At 46.4% G+C, this 25,813-nt stretch overlaps 1 protein-coding gene across 6 annotated transcripts in view; it reads right to left on the bottom strand.

The window, feature by feature from the left end:
- Positions 1-25,395, bottom strand: part of RUFY3 (RUN and FYVE domain containing 3) — a 30,605-nt gene extending 5,210 nt beyond the window's left edge. Inside the window, exons 1-14 of one of the 6 annotated variants that reach the window (XM_057380047.1) lie at positions 25,092-25,107; positions 19,433-19,620; positions 9,186-9,359; positions 8,353-8,470; positions 6,868-6,969; positions 6,642-6,765; positions 6,390-6,451; positions 6,239-6,304; positions 6,063-6,132; positions 5,005-5,097; positions 4,512-4,592; positions 3,923-4,090; positions 3,105-3,202; positions 394-513 (exon numbers count right to left, since the gene is read on the bottom strand). In XM_057380047.1, the coding sequence (XP_057236030.1) occupies positions 394-513; positions 3,105-3,202; positions 3,923-4,090; positions 4,512-4,592; positions 5,005-5,097; positions 6,063-6,132; positions 6,239-6,304; positions 6,390-6,451; positions 6,642-6,765; positions 6,868-6,969; positions 8,353-8,470; positions 9,186-9,359; positions 19,433-19,610 (1,454 nt within the window). In that variant the 5' untranslated portion in view covers positions 19,611-19,620; positions 25,092-25,107. The other 5 variants (XM_057380046.1, XM_057380048.1, XM_057380051.1 and 2 more) reach the window with 5 other exon arrangements.
- Positions 25,396-25,813: the final 418 nt, after the last annotated feature.

Genomic DNA, 25,813 nt, shown 5'->3' with positions numbered 1-25,813 from the left:
ATCCCTGCCCAGGAGCAGCAAATGGTAGTGGTGTTAGCTTTGGACTCCCAATTATGCCAGACTCACAGAGTTTGAGTTGGAAAAGACCTTACAGACCACCTCGTTCCAGCCGGTGCCATGGGCAGGAACACCTTCTGCTGGATCAGGCTGCTCCAAGCCCTGTCCAGCCTGGCTCTGAACACTTCCAGGGATGGGGCATCCACAGCTGTTCCAGGCAGCCCGTGTCAGTGTCCAAGTGATGCTGTTACCAAGGATTTCCCTSCCTGGAGTTCCACCTTGTGGTGTCTAACACACGATTTGCTTCACGCCCTGTCCATCCCCTGCTTCCCTATGCCATCACCCCGCCTGTTCTCCCCTAGACACAGAAAAGAGGTTGGAAAAGGGTCTCTTCACCGCTGCCTGGAGAGCTCTTCCACTTCCAGCTGCAGGCTGTTGATTTTGTCCCCAAACTCCTGCTTGAAGAGCCGGTTGTCCTGCTGGGCCAGCTGCCGGTCCTTCTCTGCCTGTCGCAATCTGGATTTGAGCCACATGAACTTGTGATAAAAAACAAAAGCCATGGTGGGGAGGAAGACCGAGTTTAACCAACAAATAAAAAACCCAGTGAAAAGGTAAAGCCAAAAAAAGAGAATGGTAAAAACAATGGAAAGGAGGAAAATAGTTCAAAGCAAAGCAAAATGTAGGTGAACCAGGCAGAAGCTCTCATTTTCAATAGTTTTTATTCTATCACTACAGGTTACAGCCATTAGATGAGAAACAGAAAACATCACTTTTATCCAGATTCGAAGCAAACCTCAAGTACACAGAATTTTAAGTCCAATTGGAGTTTAATGTACGTTACGTTTCAGCTTTGCACAGGTAACTGGAACTTGCAACATAGGTTGTARCTACTCTATTGAGAATTAGTGCATGTTCCTGGTCTCTCCCATGGATGGACACTTGGGCTCAAGCCCCAGGCATCAGTACACCAACACATTCCCACTCGGGGCCTGACATCAGAAGCAGCCAGATCCTTAAATCTGTCTGATTTCAGCACAAACATCACCATCCAACCTCCTGTTCCTACAGCAGAACTGTGCAAAGGGGCAGGAGAGTCCCTGTCCTAACCAGCTATTCAGACACCTTGATCAAAGCTTCCACCTTTTCCTTAGGATTATTTTTTCTCCAGGGAGTTAGGATGAGTTTCTAGTAGCAGGTTACTGAGGGGTGTTTCTAGGTTCAAGCATGCGGCTCGGGCATGGCGGGGAGGTTCCCAGCAGGGCTGTGCTGGGAGCCCAGGGAACAAAGCCCCACAGTGGCCCACGCTCACATCCAGGGGAGCAGGCTGAGCCCCGTGGATCTTTAAACACGCCAAGGTGTTCCCTCCGGTGTTTGTCACCAGGGAGCACCRTCCCATAGGTCAAAGGGAGAACTGGCACCAAAGAATTACTACAGGCGTCTCACCAGAGCAAAAAAAYCACCTATTCCACACAGAAACTCCCCAAATCTGATCTTCCAAATGAAAAAAATTATCTCGAGAAGCCCTTGTAACCTAGAGCTGTGAGAGGCCAGCACAGGGACTTCTGTGAGCAGACAATGTTAGTTTATAATAGTTCAAGCTACAGTTACTTCAGATTTTGTACCAGGATGTTGAACTGGCAATCTTTTTTGTATTGAGAGCAGTTTCCAAGCTTCAGCTCTTGTTCCATTAGCAAATTCCATTTGTATTGAGCAAGGTAAACTCAGAAGAAAATGAAAGAAGTGTAAAAGGCAACTCTTCAACCACCAACTACTCAGACAAGAAAAGGGCAAGGACCAAATTAGCATCTCCACTCCCCACTGCTGCACACTGCAGCGTGTTTAAAAACACACTTTTTAAAATGTGTTTTTGTTTCCTTTAAACGAAGATCAGATTATTTCTCATAAAACCCTTTATGAAGGGTAATTTCCTTTTCTAGGAAGGGGAGAGACCTCCCAAAACACCTCTCCTCTGCTTCCTTGGTCAGGAAGGACCACAGGGTATGTCTGGAGGGACTCCTGGCAGAGGTAGAAGCAATGCAAAGAGAAGGAGGTTTCCAATGAACTTACCACTCTATCGTGTTACTCTAAGACACCTATAGCTACTAATTCTGGACACATGAAGTTTAAAGGAATAAGGATAAGTTCCCACCCTCCCCACAAGTCCCTAAGGCAGAATCCAGGCAGGCTGGTTACGGGAGGGCCGGTCTCCCCGGTGATGGGCCAGCSTGGCGCCCGCTCGGCTCCGACTCGGGGCTGAACCCACAGAACAGAGGTGAACAGGGAACGGCTTGGGGTACGCACACAACTACTGTCAACGACTTCCAGGGATGCATTTCTCATCTACTTCACAAAAAGGGCAATACAGAAAAGGAGCTGACTGTCCCGAGCTGGCCACGGTCCCGGCTGAGCCGCGCACGYGCCGAGGGCTGTGCTGCTGTGACACCGCCACCTCGCCCACTCCTGATGCTTTCCCGGGCTGCTCAGTGGCCAACTCGTTGGTACTGGAACACGGTTTAAATGGCAGGGCTGGGGATTTTTATACCCGACTAAATCTCGGCAGAAAAACTCACTGATTTTAAAAACTCGGTAAATTCCAAATCAACTTTAGGTGACAATTAACATTTTAACAGTTGCTTTTAGCAATTCTCAAGTTCTCCCCTCATAAATGAGTTCTGATGTCAGAGCTGTGAGGTGGCCAGACATAAAAATGTCTAATGATGCTTCTGGATCAGTTTGTTTGCTGCACTATTTAAGGTTTTTGCCTGTTTCACCAAATCCTTTTCACTGTTTAAATAAGTTAGAATGAGGATGATGAGAAAACGGAAAACATAAGAACAGCAAGAGAAAAAGAACATGAATTAGCTAAATAGGTATCATGAAACATTTCAAACACAAATTTGTTACAAAGATAATCACCTTGTTTATCAAGCACTTTTCCCAAGAGAAACTCTAAAACGAGAGCACCAATAGAGTTCAATGCCCTGTTCATTAACCAAGTCCCACATTTGCTGCTCCCACTGCTCTCCTCCCCTGGCCCATTCTGGATCTGTGGGACACTACAGTAAAGGATCATGGTTCAGGTTTCCTGATGGCTTTTGCAGTCTTACCTTTGTTCCAGCTGTTTGATGGTGGCAGCCATCTGATTTGTTTTTTCTTCCAAGCGGCTGTTTAATTCACTCTTCTGTTTCACWCCCATGTCTGAACTCTGGGAAAAAGAGCAGTGGGGGTTTGTGTAAGGAGCAGTAAATTCCAAATAAACCTCCATAAATCATCTGGCACATGAAACAATGGGCAGAAGGCAAAGAGGCAGGAAAAGGTGCTAAAAAGCAAATGCCAGGTCAGTATTGCAAGGATAAATGTTGGGCTGTAGAGGTGCAGGGTCCAACAGGACCCTGCAACAGAGCAACGCCACCATCGGTGAAGCTTCCTGCATATGGAAAATGCATAATGCACTGCCTGCTAAGAGTCAACATCTTAGTGTTGTTCAGCTGTTTTGAACAAAGCCAGTGGCTCAAGGAGAGCAAAAGCAACTATTTGCACTTGTAAATTTGATTTTAGGATCTATTCTGAGCATTGTGTTGCTGTTTGGAGAGTCTGCTTGTGCCACTGCACACGAATTAAACCAGGTGCCCTCTGTATTAGACTGTGCTGGAACAGAAGCTCCCACGCCTCTTTTTACACAYAAAACCACACAAGATGCTTTCCACTGTCTCACACACATTTCTGGACCATGATAAATTTTTCTTCGGAAGAAATTGCATTTTCCTTGAACCTCCACCCCATTCCAGTGTCCTCACAGCAGGACAAGTGTGCTGCACAGCCKGTGACCCTTCCACACCCAGCACCTTTCCAACAGGCAGGAAGAATAAATGCACAGCAGTTCTCACTTCTCTCTGTAATTCCTTGGATTTCCTTAGTTCCCTACCTGCAGCTTGAAAGACAGTTCATGCTTTAGAGCYCTGAGATCATCCAGCTGTTGTCTGAGTGCCACCAGTGCATCCTGCTTTTCACAGACATCCTTCTCCAGCATCTTCATGGCCAGCTCCATCTCCTGCCGCATCCCAATCTGTGCCTCCAGCTCCTTCTCCACATCCTGGAACACAGGAATCCCTCAGCATTTCCAGGAGCTCCCCTCATCACTCAGGGGGTAACCACCCTTCCCTTCTGCCCACGCAGTCCCTGCCCACAGAGAGTGTGCTGCACTGCCACAGCTTCAGAGTCACACATCTGACACATGCCTCAAGGACAGTAACTCCACAGTTTTTGGTCCAGTATCAGAGGCAGGTGTGCAGCATGGCTAGCAGAGTCAGAGAATTCTACATGGGCCTGTCTTTGGGATGGAGGGGTCTAGGATTTTATTTCCTAAAGCAGATTTTATTTCCTAAAGCAGATTTTATTTCCTAAGTACCTTCAGGTCACGCATTTTTCTGCCCCCACAGGTACCGAAGCAGAGCTCAGCATGGCAGTGACCCTTTGCAGCCCTGAGGGGTGACCCCGAGTGCCCCAGTCCTCACCAGCCTCAGCTGAGTCTCCTCCTTCAGCTGCTTCCGTGCCTCAGTCAGTGCCTGCCCGTCAGCACTTCTGTCCTTGGTGGCCTGAGGTAACAAGACACAGTTCACTTGGCATTGGGTACTGCCAGCCCTCACTTGGCCTCATTATTGGCTTTCCCCCAACACTTGGAGATCTGKAACAGTTCAGGACAAAGCAGCACARCTCCTATATTCCCATTTTCCTGCCCCTSTCAGTAAGCCCCCTCCCTCCTGTCCCCTGACACCTTTCCCAGTGCACATGAGCTGTGGGAGCTCCTGGCTCTGCACGCTCCCTGCTCCATCCCCATGGCCAGGCAGGATTCCCTGTGGCCAGAGCCCATCTGTTCCCTCTGTACAGGKCCTACCTGCAGTTCCTCTAATCCACTGTGGGCTTTGTGTGAGGCACACAAGGAAATCAACTGTTCCAAACCCTGCCCCAGGGCTCAGTAACCATCCCCACACACACACACACACCAACCTTGCGACTGGACTCCAGGATGTAGGARCTTTCTTCCTTAACCCGCTCCATCTCTTCCTGCAGTGTAATGATCCTGTTGTTGGCAACTGCAAGCTGGGGACAAAATACAACAGTAATGCATCAAAACCTACTGCACTGGTTTCTGCTGTCTGGACTCCAGCAGATGAGGAGGATGTGGCTGGAAATAGAGGATGAGCAGCACACAGCACCCTAAGGAATGGGACACCTGGCTCAGAGGAGCTCCCAGGGATGGCAGACCAAYAGATCAATGTAAGTGTGTGGTGAATGGCAAAGGTAACTTGAGAAACTCCTTCTGGCTTTGTAACTCCCACCTTACGTGAGGCTCACGCACAGGAGCAGCTCAGAGACATTCCAAGGGCTCAGCCATGCTGCCCAGTGACAAACCCTGAGAGAACTGCCCCGATGCAAGGGTGAACCCCTGGCAGAGCTCAGGCCTGAAGCACACATGGCTGTGATGTGTGACACAGCTCATCACCCACACCATGGCGGGCACAATGTGTGCTGGTGTCACTGCAGCCTCACTGCACAGCTCTGCAGGCTTCCCTCAGCAACTTCATTATCCACCCCAAAATACTGCAGGCACCATTGCAATTCCTCTCCTGGTACCACATCACTGTCCAGGTAATACACCAGAAGCCACTTATTTTGTCAGATAAGACATCCTGTCACCCATTAGTCAGGGAACTGACCCCAAAACATTTTATGACATTTATGCCATTACTAATGAGCTGCAAGACCTGTGTTGAAACACGGATTGCACCTATGCCACATGTACTCGCTGTTTCTCATGTGCAGGTTGGACGTTTTACTCAAAATGACATTTTTTCCTTTACTTTTTGCAAATTTACATAAACATACAGTTGATTTTCCAAACTGTGCTCAGTAGTGACAGCCGGTGAAAGTCCTTGGCAGGTCAGCTATCCCAGTTCCATCATTAAACACCCATCATTCTGTACACCAACCATCTGGAAGGAACTCCTCCCTCCCTGGTTAATCCCTAATTCCCAAAGCATCAGGTGGTTTTCCATGACACTTACTTCCTCAGTCAATTTTGTGTTGGATTTCTCCAAGGCATCCACCTTGGCCTGCAGGTTGTTTACTGTTGCACTGTAAAGATAAGAGAAAAAACCCTATAGTAATTCCTTCACATTTTAAAATCCCATTTTCTCTTTGGTTCCACAAAACAATAACAAGCCAAGAGAGCATATTTTACCTTAGATGTCTATTGAGTTCTTCTACATAGTTCTTCTGGTCCAAAATAGCAGTAATCTGACCATCTCTGGAAAAAAGAAACAGAGCAACCTGGAATACTTGAAGACACATTCCCAAGAGAGGAGCAGCAGGATAACTGTGTRTGTACCTACCCTTCACTGCCTTTGGTGCTGTTCCCATCTTTCAAATACATAGAGAAATCGATAACTCCAACCTGGAGAAGAAAAAATTATATTTTACAATAAACACTTGGTTTCTAAAACCAACCCACTGTCCTTAGGTGTGGAAGTTTAGAGCACCTGCTGTACTACAGCTAGARTTCTTTACATCAGTAAGTCATGCARAATTAATGAATTTTCCAGTYTAAATGAGCAGAACAAACCCATTAACTGCATACTCAGTACCTGGGAATCCAGGTCCTCTCCCTTCATGCAGAAGTTGGCATCGATGACGTTCAGACCTACGAGGAGGCCAGCAATGATGGCACCTTCCTCTTCCATCATCAGTGCGTTGGGCTCGTAAAACTCACTGCAAGGTGCACAGCAAGAGAGACAGAGGAGTGAGATGGGAAAGATGATCAAGATCTTATAAAAGAGCAGAAGCAAACCTGAGAATGAGTCCAGCACTCACCTGAGAAGATCCTTTCTGTTAATCAATGCTTTCATGTACTCTGAAAGTTTCTTCTGCATCAGAGCCAGGCGAAGCCAAGCTCTTCCTCTGCCCACAGGTGTCCTGCAAAGGCACAAACAAACATTTCCAGACACCCTGCAAGGCACCATCAACAACAGSTCCAATAACCCCACCCTACCTCAAGTTTCTGCACTTCCAACACAGAGCTGGCACTGGTGCAAGCAGGGAAATACAAGGTATGTAAGCACAAAGAGGTCCAAACTGATTAAACCATCACTGTTTGTCTCATAACTCAGGATGTTTCTGCTGTCATACTAAAAGAGTTCTCCTGCTCTATCCCTGCTGGATGCTGCCAGACAGATCAGCTGCTTCAGCTCCTCACCTTCTGAGTCACAGGCAGTCCTGCCCAAATCCCAGGAACGTGCACACAGCAGCACAGCTGCCCAACACCACTCCTTGGGGTGGGTCAGGCTGGGTGGGAATCCAGCCAGACAGCTCAGAACACCAAGTCAGTRCTGCCTTCCTCGGGGGCTTTGCTCCTGAATGCCCTCACAGGATGCCATGGGCTCGAGTCCCAGTCCTTACTCCTCTATTTCTCTAGGCCAGTGCTGCCCAGTCCTGACTCACTAACAGGACCTGGCACTTCCAAAGGGTCACCAGGAATGCACGGTTTAGAAACTTATTCTTAAACTGATCTTTACTTCCATTCATTTCCTACTGCAGTGCTCTTCTACAGCAGGAAGAGTTACCCAGAGCTCTGGCACAGCCCAGGTCCTGTCAGCTGCTGCAGARGTCCTGCACAGCTCTCCAGTAAAAGCACTTATCCATGTGTACATCACTAAATACCCAAAAGCAATTTAGTGGATTTGTCCACCTATTCTTTCAGTGAAGATGACTCCATCCTTAGTCCTGCTGCTCATACAAAAGCTTCCTAACTATTCCAAGCTGAAAGCTTCTTACAATTTCTTTTACCAGGAAATAAGCAGGCCTGAATGTGATGTCTGAAACAGCCACAAAATTTTTAGGATATATGCTTAGGGTGGCTTTTTGCATCCCCTCTAACACAAACTACTATCTTCTCCAGCTTGGTCCTGAGCTTCCCTCTCACACAAACTTTACCTGAATTTATTTCAACGAAGAATTACCTACATCAGCCTCAAAACTATTWAAAACATTATAAGCTTCCTGTTAATTCCCTTCCTCTTGAGCCTGACTTCACAAATGCTCAGTAAAGGCTGTCCTCATGCCTGAGGCACATCACCACTCCTCAAGTGCTAGCAGTAAATGCACTGCTGTCCAGAAGTTGCCACGCTCTTAACACAGCAGGAATATATCCCATCCTCTCCCACTGCAGATTTTGACAAAGAGTAGGAGAGCAATGACCCTTTTTTATCAGCAGAAGGTTCTGTTTGCCCTTCTCTTCCTCAGGATCCTTCTCASAATAAGCCCAGATTATGTACTCATGCAGTAAAGGAGCATACTTACTTCAGCCCTGGGAGATCCTTAACACTTGCTGTAATCTCTCCAGCCTCAGGAACGAGTTTTTCTACTAATTCTAGAGGTCCCCAAAATGACTTATTTTGCCCAAGAAAAGTCTTTTTGGCTAAAAAACAAACAAAAAACCAAAAACCATTAAAAAATAATTGTTAGACCCATGCTGATACAATGCATTCGCAGACAGGTGAACAGAAGTAGCCAAAATCYGCCAGAATGGTTCCTGTGGGGCTGCTGCTGGGCAGGCACTGGGTATCCTGGGATCTCAGGATGGTCTGGGTGGGAAGGGCCCTAAAGACCATCTGTTTCCATGGCCCTCTGCTTTCCACCCCCAGCTACTACCACACAAGGGCAACACCTAAAGGACAGTCTGTAGCTGGCCATTTGAGCTGTGACTCAGGATTTCACAGTCAAACACATGCTCTGCTTTCAAGGCAGCTTCAAGCCATGAGCTGCACTGCCCAAGCCCTCAGTTTAAACAGAGCTACTGAGAAAGGAACTCTGGGGTTGCAGTTCCTCTTGTGGCACGGGGATGCATTCTAAGGCACAACCAAGCGCAGAAAAAGGAGTCACAAGCTTGCCAAAAGCCTATTTTATCCCTGACCACTGAGTTCTACCCGGGACAACTAAACCACTGTTTTAAGCATGGCAAGCACCTGCAGTGCGTGAACTTTCCCCCTCCAGCAGGTTTTTGTCCCTTCCTTTGTCCTGCCCAGTCCATTGAGATGACAGAAGTGACTGTGCTCAGCCTCCCCTCAGTCCCGTGCAGGTTGCAGTGCTGTTTTCACCCCACAGTGATGTTCCCCAGCCCAGGCTGAGGTTACCTTTGAGGCCATGCTTGAGGCAGTGCTCCATCACCACGAAGAACTGCTGCAGGGGGGCATAGTCAGAGTCCAGTGTSCGGCCCAGGTTCAGCGCAGACTCGATCAGCCCCTTGATGCTCAGCTTGGCCATGTTCATCAGGTTCATGCGTTCATTAGCCATGAGGTAATTGGGGTCTGCAACAAAGCAAGCAAAATGCTGCTCAGTGACAAAAGTTGGGTTTCTTACAGCCAACACCCCACCTTGTTCTTTTTGTTCCCCACCTTTGAAAGCATTTTTGGGGCAGTGAGTTTCACAGGAGGCACTCTGCAGGCCTTTTGTGGAGAAAAATCAACATCAACTAGCATTTGATGGCCAAAGCCAAATGGCATGGCAATGAACAATGAACCATACTGAGGGTGCCTTCAAATAACTACAGATACTCTATTTTCAGGAAGGGAGTTTGCAGCCTGGTGTTCATCCTGTGCTTTGCACCTTGACAATGTCTCTGACTGCCACGACAATCACTTGTTCCAACTCACATCCCCAGCTACAAACCCTTAAGAATCCTCCACTTGTGGTTTCTTCTTCCATCTAAAGAACACCATGTACCCACTCACATTTAATCCAGAAACATGTGTCTCTATCCCAACTTGCATCTCTCTTCCTCAAGCTCATTATTTTAAATTTACATATAACATGGAGCTAACTGCCACTTATCTCTCTTGATTTTAACACTACCACTGGTTGTCACCAGTGAGAAGGAGCAGATCTTCATGGCTCCTGATAGGTCATATTAAATCCCAAACCTCACGAATCTCCCAGGACTGTATTCTTCYTCTACCATATTATAAACATCCAGACCTTTAGACCTGTTACTCACACCAAGTTTTTGAGCTCCAGTTCTTGGGYTTCATCCATGAAAAGCCCATTTTTCCAGGGCTGCTGCCAACAGCCAGGGACCCTGGAACCAACCTGCTGCCCTCTCAAATAAATKAACTATTCCTGGCAGCAGAGATGTGACCAGAGGACACCTCAGACTGCAGATCCAAGCAAGAGACACCCTGTCAGCACCCAGCAGCCAAACAGAGAGCCAAGAGCACAGCTGATGAAACCACACCTGAGTTTATGTCACTGTGGGCTGGGAAAAATCCACAGCACTGGGRGAGGAAGAGCCAGGGCAGTGCCACCATCCAAAGCTGATACCATGCCTCATTTGTTTACCATTCCAAAAGCAGCTCAGGACAGAGCTTCTCTTATCYCCWTYTTCTTCAGAGTGAAGCAGCACCAGAAGTYTCCTTCTCTAATTTGCTTCCATAGTTTAAAGAACTTCCAATACCCATTTAGGAGYRCAATGCACAGAGAAGCATTGGACTRCASAAAGACTGAACTTWGTCAGGGGTTTTCCKTGCCTTTCAGGACTAATGCTGTCTGAAGGTGATGGGTCTGGCTGATCTGGGTGTACCCTGAGYATTTCCAATCCATTTTATGACCTGCAGTGTAGCTAACAGTCACCATCACTGGCARTGCAGTCAGGAAAAAAGCCAGGCATAGCACTGCCAAAACACAGAGACCTCCTCATCCTCTCTMACATCCTCTCTCATCACATTTCCTCACTGGCCAAGGTCACTGATCCGATGGGCAGCAAGGCAGACATCCACAGKGACTGTGCTTGGGTGGCAAACTGACCCCTAATGCAGAATTAAAGGAACTGTGCAAGACAGCACCAAGGAAAATGCTCCTTTGGCTGAGGTTATTAGCTAATTCCAAGAGAAAAATATTTACACCGTATCACACTAATCAAAGGTTTCTGCTTCATTACTCTGCTATGCTGTGCACATGCAGTTTATCCAAGATTGTCAWCTTACAAACCAATTAACTTATATAGTACGAAACTGGATAAAATCCTTAAGGTTTATTCCAAAAATTAAATGCTAAATAATTTATACTCTTGTTCTATGTACTGCACCACACACACCTTTAAAGAAGGCAGGGTAGGCAGGCAAGGCTGACTTTTACACAGTAAAAATGTCAGGCTGGCTTTAAGCTGGGACAAGCCTGATGCTGGCATGGACCTGGCATGTTCCATCTGAGCTGGTACCTTCTCCAACTTCCTCCTTCTGCCCCTACRAACCTCTGCCTGGGCTTTCCTACACATCCCAAATGGGAAACCTTAAAAGTAAAACCCCAGCACYTGAACTTTGCCTTTTCATGGGGTTRGRTTTCAAAAGAGGAATCAAACCCTCAGAACACATTGTTATTTAGATGTTGCAGCTTCTACAGAACACATGTTTTTCTAACCAGCTGCTTCCATGAAGATGTTTCCAAAAGCATCCAAGAATCCTGTAATTTGTTTAAAAGGTACGACCTGTACCCAGGAACCTGAAAGTCAAGGAAAGAGTCAGTGCAATACAGGATCTCAAAGAGTTAAGCTGTGGGTGGTCTTGTACTTCTCATTTGATGACAATAAATTTTATCACTCCTCATACTCTTAAAACAAGGAAGAAACAACTAAAATGATGCTAAAACTTGGATCAAAGGCAGGGAATGGTGAGACATTGGAGCAGTGAAYAAATCCACTGAAAGCAATGCCAATCAATTCATTAGCATTTCAGCAAGGTTCTCCATCTTACACCAAGAACACAACTTAAAGTAACCTGCAATTTACCATGTGGCATTTTATCTCACCTGACAAAATAAATGCAAAATAACTGGTATGATATTTTCTGAAGAAAACAACTCTCAGCACCCTTTATCCCTTAAAGCCTGCCTTGGAAATGCCCTTCTCTGGGAAGCAGCTTGGGCTGCTGTGCCAGGAGAGAAGAGGACATTGCCTGTGGCTGAGGAGGCTGCTGGGCAGCACCCAGCACAGAACCAGCACAGCAATTAAAGGCACCACCATGGAAGATGAYCAGCAAGGAGCAATGTGCTCAGTGCATGAGAACATCAGTGATGCAAACACTKGAATCCCAAGCAGGAGCAGTGGTATTTAATCAGAGTATCAATTTACTTATCACTTGCTGCACTGGGGATTCAACAATTTCACATTTGCACTGTTTTTAAAAATCAAGAAAGAAGCATTGTAAGTAAGTTTCTCATTTAATACTTCACAAGTTATATGCAATACAAGTTTTAGAATCATTTTTGCCAAGGCTTGGCAAATAAGGCCAGAAGATCTGAAGAATCAAGACAGAAATACTGCAGAAAATCTGAGGCCTCAGGCTGATGGCTGATTTCTGCAATATGTTTTTAAATTCAGCTTCCATATGTTGCTGCAACCTTTTAAGCTGTGCTTCTGCCAGGCTCAGGAAACCAATGCCTCTGAAAGCATTTAGAAGGCRGCAAATAGCCCTTTTTGATTCACTTCTTCTACCTCCACTTAAAATCAAAATAGTAAAAATAAAGCAAACATTTATTTAAGCAACATCGAGAAAATGCAAGAAAGCCACAGCTACTGGCACTGGAAGGAAAGGAAAACTAACTGCATTTTGCACTAAGGCTCAAAATAATAGTGCAGAAGCCAACGATTAGCACAAACAAGAGCTGTGAGATGTGGGTGTGGAACGCACCTTCGGAATCATCGCGCAATTGCTCCACCACATCTGTCAAATCCTCCCAAGAGTCTTTGCAAACAGCAAAAGGAAAGGAAAAGAAAGAAAAACGTCATGCAAGCCGTGATCTAAAGGAAAGATTCAAAATCAAGGTRTAAGAAAAGCATAACTGAAAGGGAGATTTGCATCAAACAAGACTTAATTCATAGTGGCAAGAGATCTGCAAGTCAAAAGGGTTTATTTTATTAGTCTGCACAAAGCAACAGAGCAAAGCGTTTTTCTCCCAGAGTCAGACCAGGGCAGGCTTCAGTAAAGCTGCAGAAGGTTTGTTTCTGCATTCACACAAGYATCATTTTTGTAAAGCACATCCTAAAAAGAAAAGCAACAAAAGCATTACTTTATCTGTAAGACAGAAGCGCTAAACTTGTGATATTTATGCAATGTCAGCTTTTGCTTGCATTTCCTCATACCCAGCTCCAAGAACTGCTGACAGGGAAACAACCACACGTGGGAAGCAGGCAGATCTGTTCAGGGAAAAGATACACTGAGGGCATTTTAAAGGCTAACAGAGCCTAAACTCTGTTAGGACCATTACCCCCAATGGCAAATCCCGCAGAGGTGACCCAGCTGGGCCCTACACGGGTCACAGGCTGATGATGATTCCCCAAGCACTCAGTCAGGGAAGCACCTCTCTCCTTCCCAGGACAAGGGAGGTATCGTGGGAGAGGAGCAGCAGGACAAGGAGAACAGGTTTCAGCACACCCACTAAAAGTCCTGTTTCAAACCCAACAAGCCAAGCCAAAGGCCCCAAAGCCCGGGCATTTTTTTACTGCCTACTTACACAGCCGTGCTCCCGAGCGCAAATCCGTGATCAGCAAAGTTCCAAAGCACGGGAAAGGCTCTATCCCCCTTCCCAAGCCAACTGTGCCGAGTCCTGAGCAAAGTACAGAGGCTGCCGGGCCCTCCTCCCTCCCACACACAGCCAGAGCCAGCCCTGGCTGCCAAAGTGCTCCTGCACAGCTCAAACAAACAACCAAGAGCTTCAGTGCCACAGCTCACCAAGGGCTGAGCCCCACCAGCTCCGACCCTGCCCAACAGGCCCCTCATCCTCTGACAGTGGCCAATGCACAGGGCTCATTTTGAACCCTTCTCCTCCAAACTAGAGACTTACACAAACATTCCCCCATGGATGAGCAYTGCTGCAGGAGCAACAAGGAGTTCCACTGGAGGAAATCCCTGTTGTTGTAAGAACAATCCCTGGTGTTGCACTGATGCCTTTTGCTCTCTCATGACAGGTGCTGCATCTTCCCAAGGTGCAGGAGAGTGAATCTCCTCGTGGTGGACAGACCTGTCTCTGATGCTTCCCTGGCCCTGCTGCACAAAGGAGACTCTGGCACTCAGCTCCAGATGCAGATCATCCCAGAAGCCCTGCACACAGTAAGGGAAGCTGCACACCACCACTGAAAGGTCTCTTATCTCATACTGAGGGGTGGGATGTTTTCTTCATCTAAAGCATAAACTGTGAAGAACATAAAACCAAAACTAGATTTACCAGTAGCTGGGTAACAGGGACCCCTTAGCACATAACCCATGTAAAGCTCCCAGAGAAATATCCAGAGRAGTCACAAATACTTTATTCTCTGCTATCCCTATGTGCCATAATCCCATCTTTCTACTAGAAACTGCATGAGTTTAAATTGGTACTATGGCATTTGCATAGATTTAGAGGCAAAAGCACATGTTTAATTAGCACTTTCTTTCCTATTTTCTTGCATTCTCTATGCATCCAACTGCACTTTGCATAGAGTTAATTTCTTCTTTTACATTGCATATTTTCCCACTTGTCTGGAAATTCCACCAAGCAACCGTGGGGGAAAAGCATCTTCACACAGAAGAATCACAAAGATCTGAAACTGTACAGTTTCCATGGTCCTTAGGGTGTGTGAACAACTCAATACATTTTATTATGATAGCAGTAATTTAACTCTGTACCAAGTTTAGAAAATAGGATGACCAAGACTTTTAAGTCTCCATAAAACGATTAACTCATTCCAACCAGATTCCCAGAAAGATTAGGATTATGTAATTGAATATCCCACTGGAATGAACACTCAGGCCAGTTCTTCAGGAAGGAACMAGAGAACTTATCTCTAAAATATAAATAAGAGAAATTCCCTCTGTTATTTGGACACCCTCCACTATCCCAAATCACTCAAAGCTCCATCCAGCTCRGCCTTGGACACTTCCACAGCTTCTTTGGGCAGCCTGTGCCAGGGCCTCACCACACATAGGGAAGAGGTTCTTCTGTCAGGAAGAAAAGGTCACAAGTTTTTAAATAGGCCAGGATTTTTTAAATTCTTTTTTAAAAACTCCTAAGGAGAAGCTAAACTGTCAGTAAAATAACCTAAAATACCCCAAAGGCTTCAGTTTTGGGAAGTGAAAACTGAGTTTGATATAGAAAGTCCTGAGCGATGGGGCCATGTCAGTCCTGCTGCTTGGGCTGCCGGGAAAGGCTTGGCCCAAATCTGAATAAATGTTGCTTTATTATGAAATGGGGACCTCTAAACACATTACTATACTTAAACTGCATTCTCATATTTSTTACCTTAGGAATACACTTAATAGTACCTAAGGAGGTCAAGGAAGAAAATTAGTAGATGCTGGTAGTGTTATGGGGTGTACCTAAGTACWTCTTTCAGGTTAGGTTTGCAAATGAGGTGGATCCTGAATTGTTTCAGGATCATGTTCAAAAAACCTGCAAGTCCAAAATCAGCAAAGCCACCAAGCAGTCTRCAACCTGGAATGCCAGGAACTATCTGTTCAGGACCAAGTAGCTTAAAAAAACATTTATTTTAAAAGCCACTGCCTAAAAATTCCAACTTTAAATATGCACATATACGCAGAGCCTTGCAAACAGAAGAAAATAACAAAGATCTGCAACAAAACAGGAGGAAACAAAAAAAAAAAATAAAGAAGCACAGACAACTTGGAAATTCCAAGCCCACCCTCCATTACACCCATGGAGCAAATAAACAGCCAATGAACCYCTCATGAACTCACAGTACAATCCCATCCTAAATCTTATTTCCATCTCCACATGATGACCATTAAACAATTCCCCAGTTTCTCTATATTGCAACTGTGTGCAGTTGTATGGAATGTTTCTGCACAACCAGCCTGTTTTCAGAGGGAAACACATGACTAACTGCTATGTGAAATTTCACATCCTATTTTGGCCCTTGACAGTTTACACCRAGAAAACATAAACCCAGATCCTCAGGGATTTTTCCAATCTTTCACTTCCCAGTTTGGCTGACACCCAAGTGGTTTCTCTGTAGCACTTTTGATTCACCACCTTTGAGGGATCTAAACCTGCCCAGTTTAGAGTTTAAAGTTTTCCAGGTCAGACTTCATTTAGACTGACAGCTTAAAAGAGCAAAGAAAATAACTCATCAGAGTAATTTCTGATTTGAAGTTTGGATTATATGACCTAACTGCTATTCCCAAAATTTATGACCACAAACAAACTGTAATTCATTTRCCTTGCACTTACTCACTTCACATTTGTTCTATTAGATCTGGTCTCCAGCTCCTTCAAACCTGTGATCTATTTAGGGGTTTCTGTCAGTAGATGTGTTTTAAGACATTTTTCTCCAACTACAGAGCCATCTCATGCAGGTTTTGTCCACACCTGAAAGGTCCCTGTACAGTACACTACAACTCAAGATTTTTCTTTGTGAAGGCAAAGGCCCAATCCACTGAACAATTCCACCCCTCCCATGCCTTTACTGTTCCTATTTCACACTATTAGAGAAAGCATAAACCCAAGTAACAGTTGCCAGTTTGCAAAACAAAAATACAACCAAAAAGGTTATGCTGCTTCCCTAAACCATTCTGAAGTATGAAAAGAAACACAGAAAAACACTTGGATAGAAAATTGAGAGAAAAGGCAAAATCTGAAGGATGGTTCAATAATTGGTGCAACACATTAATGGGCAGTAGGTTTTAAAAAGAACATTTGCCTTTCCTGAAGMGCTCTACAACTTGTTGGGGCATTTTACAAAAGCATGTGTCAGAAACTAAAACTCCTAAATTACTGGTCAAAAAGAAGAAAAAATCTGACCTTAGCTTGTGCCCTATAGAAAAGATAATTTAATCTTTGCATGTTATAAATTCCAATTCCAGTTGCTCCTGTGAGTGCAACTAGAAGAGGATTAATAAAAAGAGGAATACTGTAATTCCTGCAAGTTCCAAGTAAATTCCAGTTAGCACATGTRTTCCTTCTGGTCTCTATTACTAGGTGATGCCATGAGGACAAAAATTTCCACAGCTCTATTGTGAAGCTCCTCATGATTATTCAACATAGAAATTTGACATCCAGTAAAACAACCTTTAAAAAGGCCATTGTGTTTGACTTTTCCCCAAAGCTGAGATCAGTGTTCGATGCCATCCATACACACACACGCTCTCTTCAACAGAAATATATCCCAGGTGTATTTTACCTCTATCCTTCATGATGCCTCAAAGACTGTCATATACAATTCAAGCAAATAAAATTAACAACCACCAATGTCACATTGAATTTTGAGGGGTGTGCAGAGCACAGGAAGGTTCTGATTGTCCTATTAAGAATCACTGCCTGTTTTAAAAGGTAAGTCTTTTATCTAAACCAAGCAGATTTACAGTAAACAGCAAAACCTGTGTATTGTCACATGCACACTGAATTGTTTCAACCAGTTGAAAAAGTGCATTAATTGCTTTTATTGTTAAATTGAGCCATGCTACAGGTTGCATGGAATACTAAGCAACTCAGTGTGTGCCATTTGCAATCAATTGCCTGAAAAATTTTGCTTAGTTYCTCTGAAGCCCCAGCTCTGTGYAGGGCTGGAATTGCTGTGAATGGCTCTAAGGTAGGATGGCTGCTCAAGGGATGGGGACTCAGATCAGAGAGGCCAATGACAAAACTCTCCAGCAGCAGCAAGAGCTGAGGGACAGCAATGGAAGGCTTCAAATCTTTATTCCAACAAGCTGTTGGATTTGGTACTTACTGCAATATGTATTTTACATGTCTTTGACTTGTAAGGAAACAACTGTCCCGATTTGCTATGCCTTTGGCAGAATTGTACAGCTTTTTTTYCCCTTTTTCACAATGCCCACCTTTGCTCATCAGTTTTATGGTGACCCTATGAAAGGCACGAGCCCATGGTGCTGTGGCCCTGAGCTGTGCACACCCTGCAGACACAGCAGCAGTGCTGATGCAGTAGCACCAGATCCAGCACCGGGATACAGCTGTGTCAGCTCTCCTATTGTCAACATTTTTCCTGACCTTCTCTGGTCAAAACATGACTTGGATCCAAATACAACYCCCAACCAACCAACATGCAACCTTACATTATGTATGCATAAATACCTCCGTGAAGGTTGTTATGGTACTGCTCTTTTTGAATTTRTTTTTGACATCTGAATTAAATGACAATGAAATGAGCAAATACTGTCTTCTAAACTGTTCTGGTACTCACCAGAGAGGGACTGTAATTACACCTTGAAAAACACTGGAGTAAGACCAAGGAAAGCCTCAATGTCACASAMAACARCATGGGAATTGGAAGACAACTGAATTCCTGCTCACCCTGTAGTCACCTCCCTGAACCCCTGGGATAWGCTTCAGAGGGAATGCTAAGTTTCTCCTTTTGAAACCTCTGTCTGGTCTCCCACTGCGTGACTAAGTACTTGGCAAGCCAAATCCAAACCCAAGGGCTACTGTCACTGAAAGCAGCTGTCAMATGGAAATTAAATTATCCCTTGGAAATTTATTTTAAATCTTAAATCCCCACCACAATTACACTTGTCTCATTCAGCAAGACAATGTAAGATAATGCTGACTTAACCAGCGAGCATCAAACGGGTCAAGCAAGAATGCTTGGTGGAGTGGCATTTCAAGAGTTACTGGAAAAGGGTCAGGCATGACAACCTGGAGCCTCCCTGCTCTGAAACCAAAAGGTGCACCCAGCAAGGGCACTCAGAACCTCAGCACCTGCAGAAACTCATCACTGCTCCTTCTTCTCCACTTTGTATTGRAAGAGCACTGCGTAGATGTCCTCTCATGTTTTTCGTACTCAGAGCTTTCAATCCTCATCCTGGTATTAAACTGTTTATCAACCCAGATGACAAATCCTTTTTCCAGAGGAAAGCAAGATGTGCTACATCTCCAAGTTTGAGGATTCCAAGCCATTTTAAACAGCAGCACGCTCATCAGAGGCGAGCTGGGGCACTGTGATGGCATGGTCACCTGACAAAGGGCATCGCTGCGTAATCGCTGGGGCTTTCCAAAAACTCCCCATGACCGGGCACAGGCGGGGGTGCTGCCACTGCGCTCCCCTGGTACCAACTGGCAGCTCTCTAGCAGAGCTRTCAGCCCTGATTTAAGTGCAAACTCACGATTAAATGTTCTCACTGAGCACACATCACGGTTTATCTTCCTGAGATACACAAACCTGATACAGCTAAAAAGATAATTTATCACCAATCAGCCTCCAAGGGCTGGGTTACAAATTCCGAGGGCAATCTGAAGCAGAATGTGGCTCTTTGATATAACCCCCGGCTGTGCAGGCTCTGCAGGCAGGACACGAGCATTCGGTCCTGGAGACGCCCCCTCCCAACTCGTGCAGCGGCGGAACAAAGCGCTGGCCCGGGGCTCCCGGGGCAGAACCGGACCGTACCTTCGTGGGTAGGCTCGGGGTCGGGTGTCAGCGAGATGTCATCCAGCTCGCGCAAGCACAGCCACTCTCCATCCATCGACACGCGGAATTTGCAAAGATAGATGGTCTCCATGGCAGCCTGAGTGATCTTGTCTGTGGTGGGGGTTGGCATGTCGCTTTGAGGCGTCAGAGCAGACATGATGACTCAGCTGGTACAACAACAACGGGGGCAAAATAAGGACTAAAAACAAAAGCTTTCTGAAGAAGAAAATCAGAAATACCTTGCGATTAAAGGACAGATTGCTCAGGATCACAGAGGCTGCTCTGGCCTTTTCATAGATCAAGCAAGGTAAAAACGCTGCTCCTTCCCGCTCAGCTCTGCCTCCCTCCTTTCCACCGACTGCCGTCGTCTCCAGCTATGCTAGAGCCTATCGATCCTCAGCATCCAAGAAAACCTGCCTTCTGCACCAAAGGCGGCAGGGAAAATCAGGSAAAAATAGAAAAAGAAAAAATAAAAAAAGGCGGCAGAAGCAAAAAGAAGGTCTTGGTCCGGCGATGAGGCCAGCAGCAAGCSAAGGACGAGCGGAGCAGCAGCGTCCCGGTGTGCCGAAATGCGGCCGCTCGGTCCCCCGTGCCCGCGCAGCCCGGGCAGCGAGTGCCGCCGGGATTGGCTGTGCGCAGGSAGCAGGGTGGCGACCAAAATGGCTGACTAATGAACAGAGCTGGCGAGCCGGGCTCATGTGATCGCCCGCGATTCCCAGGATGCTGCCGAGACGCTGCTGATGCGGRGCCGCCAGTCAGGCGCTCAGCAGCACGGCACCTCCTCGCCTCCTGTGCCAGCCCGTTCGGAGCGAGCGCAACACCCGCACCCCCCGGGCATCGCCCCCGGAATACAAAGGAGCAGCGTCGGCGATACAAAGCCACATTTGTATTCCTCTCGCATCCCTGGATGCTACTACAGGAATTCAATCGGCACCTTTGTTTTCATGGGAGGTGTGCAAGTCGCGGTTTGGGTTTTATTCCCTGTGCCACCTTCTCAGGGGGCACCTTGAAGATAAAATTTCCCACGTACAAAACATGTTAGGATGGATTTATTGTCTCAGGGAAACTGGAAGGAAAAATGATSTGGCTCTAAGCACTTCAGTGACTGAAGATGAAGCTCTTTCAGCAGGGCATGTGCACATGGGAGGACAAAAAGGGAGAATACCACAAACACTGTGACCCAATCCTATACTTCAAAAATCTCGCCTGAAAATTGTACTGCTCAGGGGAGGCAGACAAAGAAATACTATCTCTCAGCAGGAAGGTAAACAGGCTTTCAACCTCTCAACAATAAGACAATAAAATTATACAAACAGCACTGGTTGGCTGAACCTCCCCTATGTCCCCAATGCACACAGTCACTGCACACATTGGGGGACAATCGGTCCCAGGTCACCAGACAGGCTTCTCATTCCCAAGGTCACTATAGTGCCACCACCCATTTCAACAATGATACGAGGCACCAATAAATGARTTTATCTGACTTCATTTCAGTGTGGCTCCAATGTATTTGAGGAGGGCAGATGTATTTAACATCCAACAGCCTTGGAGAAGGCTGCCATCAGAACAGTGTATTGATATGAACACATGATCAATGTACGGGACYTAAATTGTTCTCCCTGCTTTTTGTTCCCTAAAGAAATACTCAAAAGGATGTACTTCTGTTTCTTAGGGATGTGAAATGTCAAASCAGACTGCTGGATACAGAATTCAGCATGCTGATGCACGCAGCTTTCGGAAAGAAACAGCGTCCATCCTGTAAAAGCCTCACCAAACTGGGAAAAAGGGTTAAGAGTTGCTATTTCTGACTGGCAAGAGGAAGCAGTTGCTATCAGTGAAAACTTCCTGCTTAGTACAGCACATTTTTACTCAAACTTTTTCCCCATTAGGCCAAAGCCAACCAAGCATCACGCAGCCTGTTCTGACAGCAATCAAAAAGGCAATTATTGCAAAGAAAACAAGAATTACTATTGTTCCTTCTCCCCAAGAGAACAGGATTTATAAATCGTGCTGACAGCATCTTAACTCGTATATTTATACACCCTTTCAGCAATGACAGCCTCGAGTCAGAGCATCCACATAGCAGCAAACCCAGTGAATGTGGCCACGCATCAACTGCTACAGAACAGCTGCTGGCCCTGGCTAACCCTTGGACAGGGTCTAAACAAACAGCACATGGCCAAAACAAACCCTTGAGAATCAACAAAGCACCATAAGCTGTTGCTCAAGCTATTATCCAACAGATCTCATTATCAGACAGTTGAATTTCTTTGTTTGGAAGCAATTAGAAATACCAACAGCACTGGGTGTAACCCTGCAGCTCCCATTTCACAATAGGGTTTTCAGCAAGTGCCCTACGCACCAGGGTCACAGGGAAGGCCTGCTCAAAAAAYCAGGAACTGTTCAACTTACATCGGTTTGCTTTTAACATGAAGAAATAACAGAAGCCAGTCTTCCCCTTCCAGCTGAGTTCTATTTTCAGGCTCCTTTATGCAATGATCCTGCCGCAAATACTCCATAAGGGTATTTAAAGTACTTGGAAAATATTCTTTTACTTATTTCCAAAACCGAAAAAAAAAAAAAACCCAAAAAACCCCAATCAGGAACTGTTGGACTTACTGACTTGTGACCTTCTAATCACCACCTAAAAACCACAAGACAAATCTTCCCCTATCCCCATCCTGTGCCTCAAAATTATAAAAGCAAGGTATTATAAACTCAGAAGTATCTAATGAATAAATTCAATATATTGAATGTTTGTGTTTTCATAAAACCTTTCATACAACTACCAGGCAACTCAAGGGCACCTGATAAGGCTCCATCAGGGTTCCAGGATGATCATGGACACAGGAAAACCCAAATTACGGATAAATGCAGAGGTTGTGCAAGACAAACTACTTTCTCCATCTCAAACCAGTCAGACAGCATTGACTGGTCCTACAAACCTTCCTCTGTGCTACACTTTGGCACAAGCCCTCAGAGGCTTTGGCCAGATTGCAAAACGTAGCAGGGTTCTGCCAAAACATTTTTAAGATTAAAGAATCACAAACTGACTGCATTGGAATTTTAAGATCAACCACCTGAACASCAAGCACTCTGTCAGCCACCAGTATTTGAGAGCTCAACTGTACTGCGAAGTATTTTGAGTTTCAAAGCTGAATAAATTAGAATAATCTAAGCAAAGAAACCCAAACAAATTTCCAAACCACCCTTATGACTCCAGGGAGCATCTCTGGGTCTACTTTTATTTTCAGAGCCGGTGAGCAAGTTGTGTTTCCATTATCAGGAGAAAATTTTCCCCCTCGCTGTGTGGAGATTCCAAAGCAAAAAGGACAAAGCCATCTCTGACATGGAATGTAATCTAAAAAGATAAAATTAGCAACGCAGCATCTACATGGCAAAGTGTGCTTCTGACTCCTCTGCCAGCACAGATATGCACATYACCTCAAACACCAGCTACTCCAAACCCTGCAAGCTCAAACAGGAATGGGCAAAAGGAAGTTTAACAACCCCAAAATCAGTAACMATTGCTTAATTAAGAARTGACACATTTTTCTTTACCTAATGYGAAACACAGAGATGTTATTGAAGGATTGAAGTAACACTCACAATTGAAGGTACAATTAAAAAGTGGGAAGGAAAAGTCTACTTCAAGTATGGTATTGGGTGGGTTTTCAGCGAGAGCAAGGAAAGGTTTAGGGGTTTGGGTTTTTTTAAGGACAGCTTAATCAAGKTGCTTTTATTGTATTTTACTAGTATTTTAAGGTTTTACTGCAGGTCAGAATGTCTAAGTACATCACCTCATTCCTTCTGCCTGGAACCATCTGTAACAAGTGAGCAGGAGCTGATGCCATGAAGAGCTTTTGCAATCTCCTTCCCTAAGCAGCTCTGGCCTTCATCTGATGTTTGGAATCAGGTGAGAATAGAAGAGAACAGTTCAATGATAGCGTTATAACAGGAAACAAAATACTTGAAATAAACCTCCAAAATATTCTGAAATACTGATTTGCTGGTGTAGTGGCCACTGCCTCCCTGTAACATCCAAGACTTAGCAGCAGAACTGCACTGCTCCTGCTACTCYGTGAGAACAAATGAAAGATGCTTTTAGAGATGTGAGAACTGGGAAAAAACAAGAACAAAGAGATGATGGAAGAAAGTGATTTACAGACAGAGTTTCCCCAGGAGRAACAGAGTCCAGGGCACCATGCAAATAGATGCTGATTGCTGTTCCCTCCAGACACTGCTATCACTGCATCAGTCAGTCCCTGAGCAGGCTGTGACACACGATACCACACAGGCAGCTCTCACCTCCACGGCTCACAAGAACAAGGCAACTTTTATATGCATTTTAGAAAGGTTTTTCACAAAGTTTATATGCACAATCGCTGCAGAATAAGGCTGACACAGGATAAAGTATTGCTCAACCACTGAGCCTCTCCACTAATTCTTTGGGCAYAAATGTGCTCATCTCAATGCTTTGGTTTCTCTGCATCCATATAAGAGCTTCTCAAAAACTTTCAACAGCTAGAATAAAATATTTTTCTTGAAGTCTTCTTGTCTATCTGAAGTAGCTCAATCCTCTGCATGCACATCACAGGGTTTACTATTAGTAAAAATCTTCTGATTAGAAAAATATTACAAGTAAAACTGAAGTTTTTGACAGAAGCCTATCATTTTAAACAACAATTTAGCAGGGGGAACTTTGGACATAAGTTGGCAGTCACAGACAGTCCTTCACAGAGCTTAGAGCAAAGGCAGGGCATTTCACCTCCTCTTGGCATTACAGACATGGACTTCTTATTTCACCAGTTACAGCTCTGCTGAGTAATGCCTTCAAGTACATCAGCTTCCAAAGGAGAAAAAAACATACCCGCTCCAAACAAATCAGCTCCTGTACGAGTGAATGCTCACCTGGGACAGGAGGTGACAAAGCAAAGGCTAAAAGCTCAGTCACACACACCCTGGCATCAGCCCAAAGGATGAAGCTGCTGGATATTTTTAGAATGGACAGAAAAGAGATCTCTTCTAGATGCACCCATGCGTGTAGTTTTTGATTTTCAAACACACCCAAGTACTTCGGAGTACTCCAGATTCCCCAAATCCAGCACAAGAACATGATAAAGAATCATACAAAGGAGCACACTGTTTGCCACCCAACACACCCACACAGATGCACTTCAGCTTCTTCAGGTCTCCAGCGTGCAGTGCCCTCGCCTCGCATTTGCTCTCCGCACCAGCACCAGGAGGAAGCCAGAGCGGGGGGTCCCGGCCCCAAAACTACACCCCGAGTCCAGGACAGCCTGTTGGATTTCCAAGGGCGGCACCGCTTCTCCTCAAAGGGCTCCCTATGGGTCTGGTTTCGCTGAGCTGCCGGGCCAGCAGGGCTCACAGAGGCACCCACACAAACCGCCTCCTTCCTSAGCCCCGCCGCCCTTGGCACCGCCGGGAGCACCCGCCACAGCCCCGCACGGCAGGGGCAGCCTTGGGCCGGGCACCAGAGCCCAGTCCGGGCGCACCCCCCGGGAACCGCAGTGCTCGGGGCAGGAGCACCGGAGAGCGGAGCGCCCTGGGACCCCCGGCCCGCCGCCCACCCCGGCCCGAGGGAGGCTCCCGGCCGSGCCAGCCCCGCCGTACTCACGGGCTCCGTCCGGCCCCGGGTAGCTCAGCACCAGCACGGGCAGCTCGGCCCCGCCGCGGGGCGCCGGGGGTCTCCAYAGCCCGGGCGGCGCGGCCGCGGCGCCGCCTCCATGGCCGGGGTAGAGGAGGAAGAACGGCGGCGAGGAAGGGCGCGCCTCCTCCTSCTCCTCCTCCGCCGCTGCCGCCGCCGCCTCGCCGGGCTCGGGCCGCCGCTCCATGCCGGGGGACAGCTCCGCTTCGGCCCCGTCCCGGGAACTTTCCGCCGGCGGCGGCGGCAGCGCTGCCCGCTCCGCCTCCGCCATCGCCGCCCCGGCCCCCGCCCCGCCCCGCCCCGGCCGGGAAGCGCCGCGCCCGCCCCATCCTCCGCCCCCGGGGGAGCACGGGAGGTGACAGCAGCCCCGGCAGCCACCCTCCGAGCGTGCGGGGCTCTTACCCGTGAACAGAATCCACCGCACCATCTCCTGCCTCCCATCGCCTTTCCCCGGCGTGGCAGCTCGTGGACAGCAGCGTTTGGAGATCCTGGGACAAAAGGCGACAAAGTCCAAGTATATTCCTTAGTATTAAAACTGCCAAATACAACGTGCTACTGGGAATTTCATTTGGGAGATTCTTTCAGAAGACAAGGCAATTAATGTGGACTGTGGTGTTGTCAGTGGGCAGGAAGTACATAAATCTGCCAGTTTTTAAAGAACACCCTGCCTTCCATGCACTTGGATAGAGCTG

Source organism: Malurus melanocephalus, unplaced genomic scaffold, assembly GCF_030028575.1.
Source record: "Malurus melanocephalus ecotype Western Australia unplaced genomic scaffold, MMel_1.1 scaffold_433, whole genome shotgun sequence".
Taxonomy (NCBI): Eukaryota; Metazoa; Chordata; class Aves; order Passeriformes; family Maluridae; genus Malurus; species Malurus melanocephalus.
Note: the sequence above shows the minus strand (reverse complement) of the source record. Positions and strands in the feature narration are given on the sequence as shown.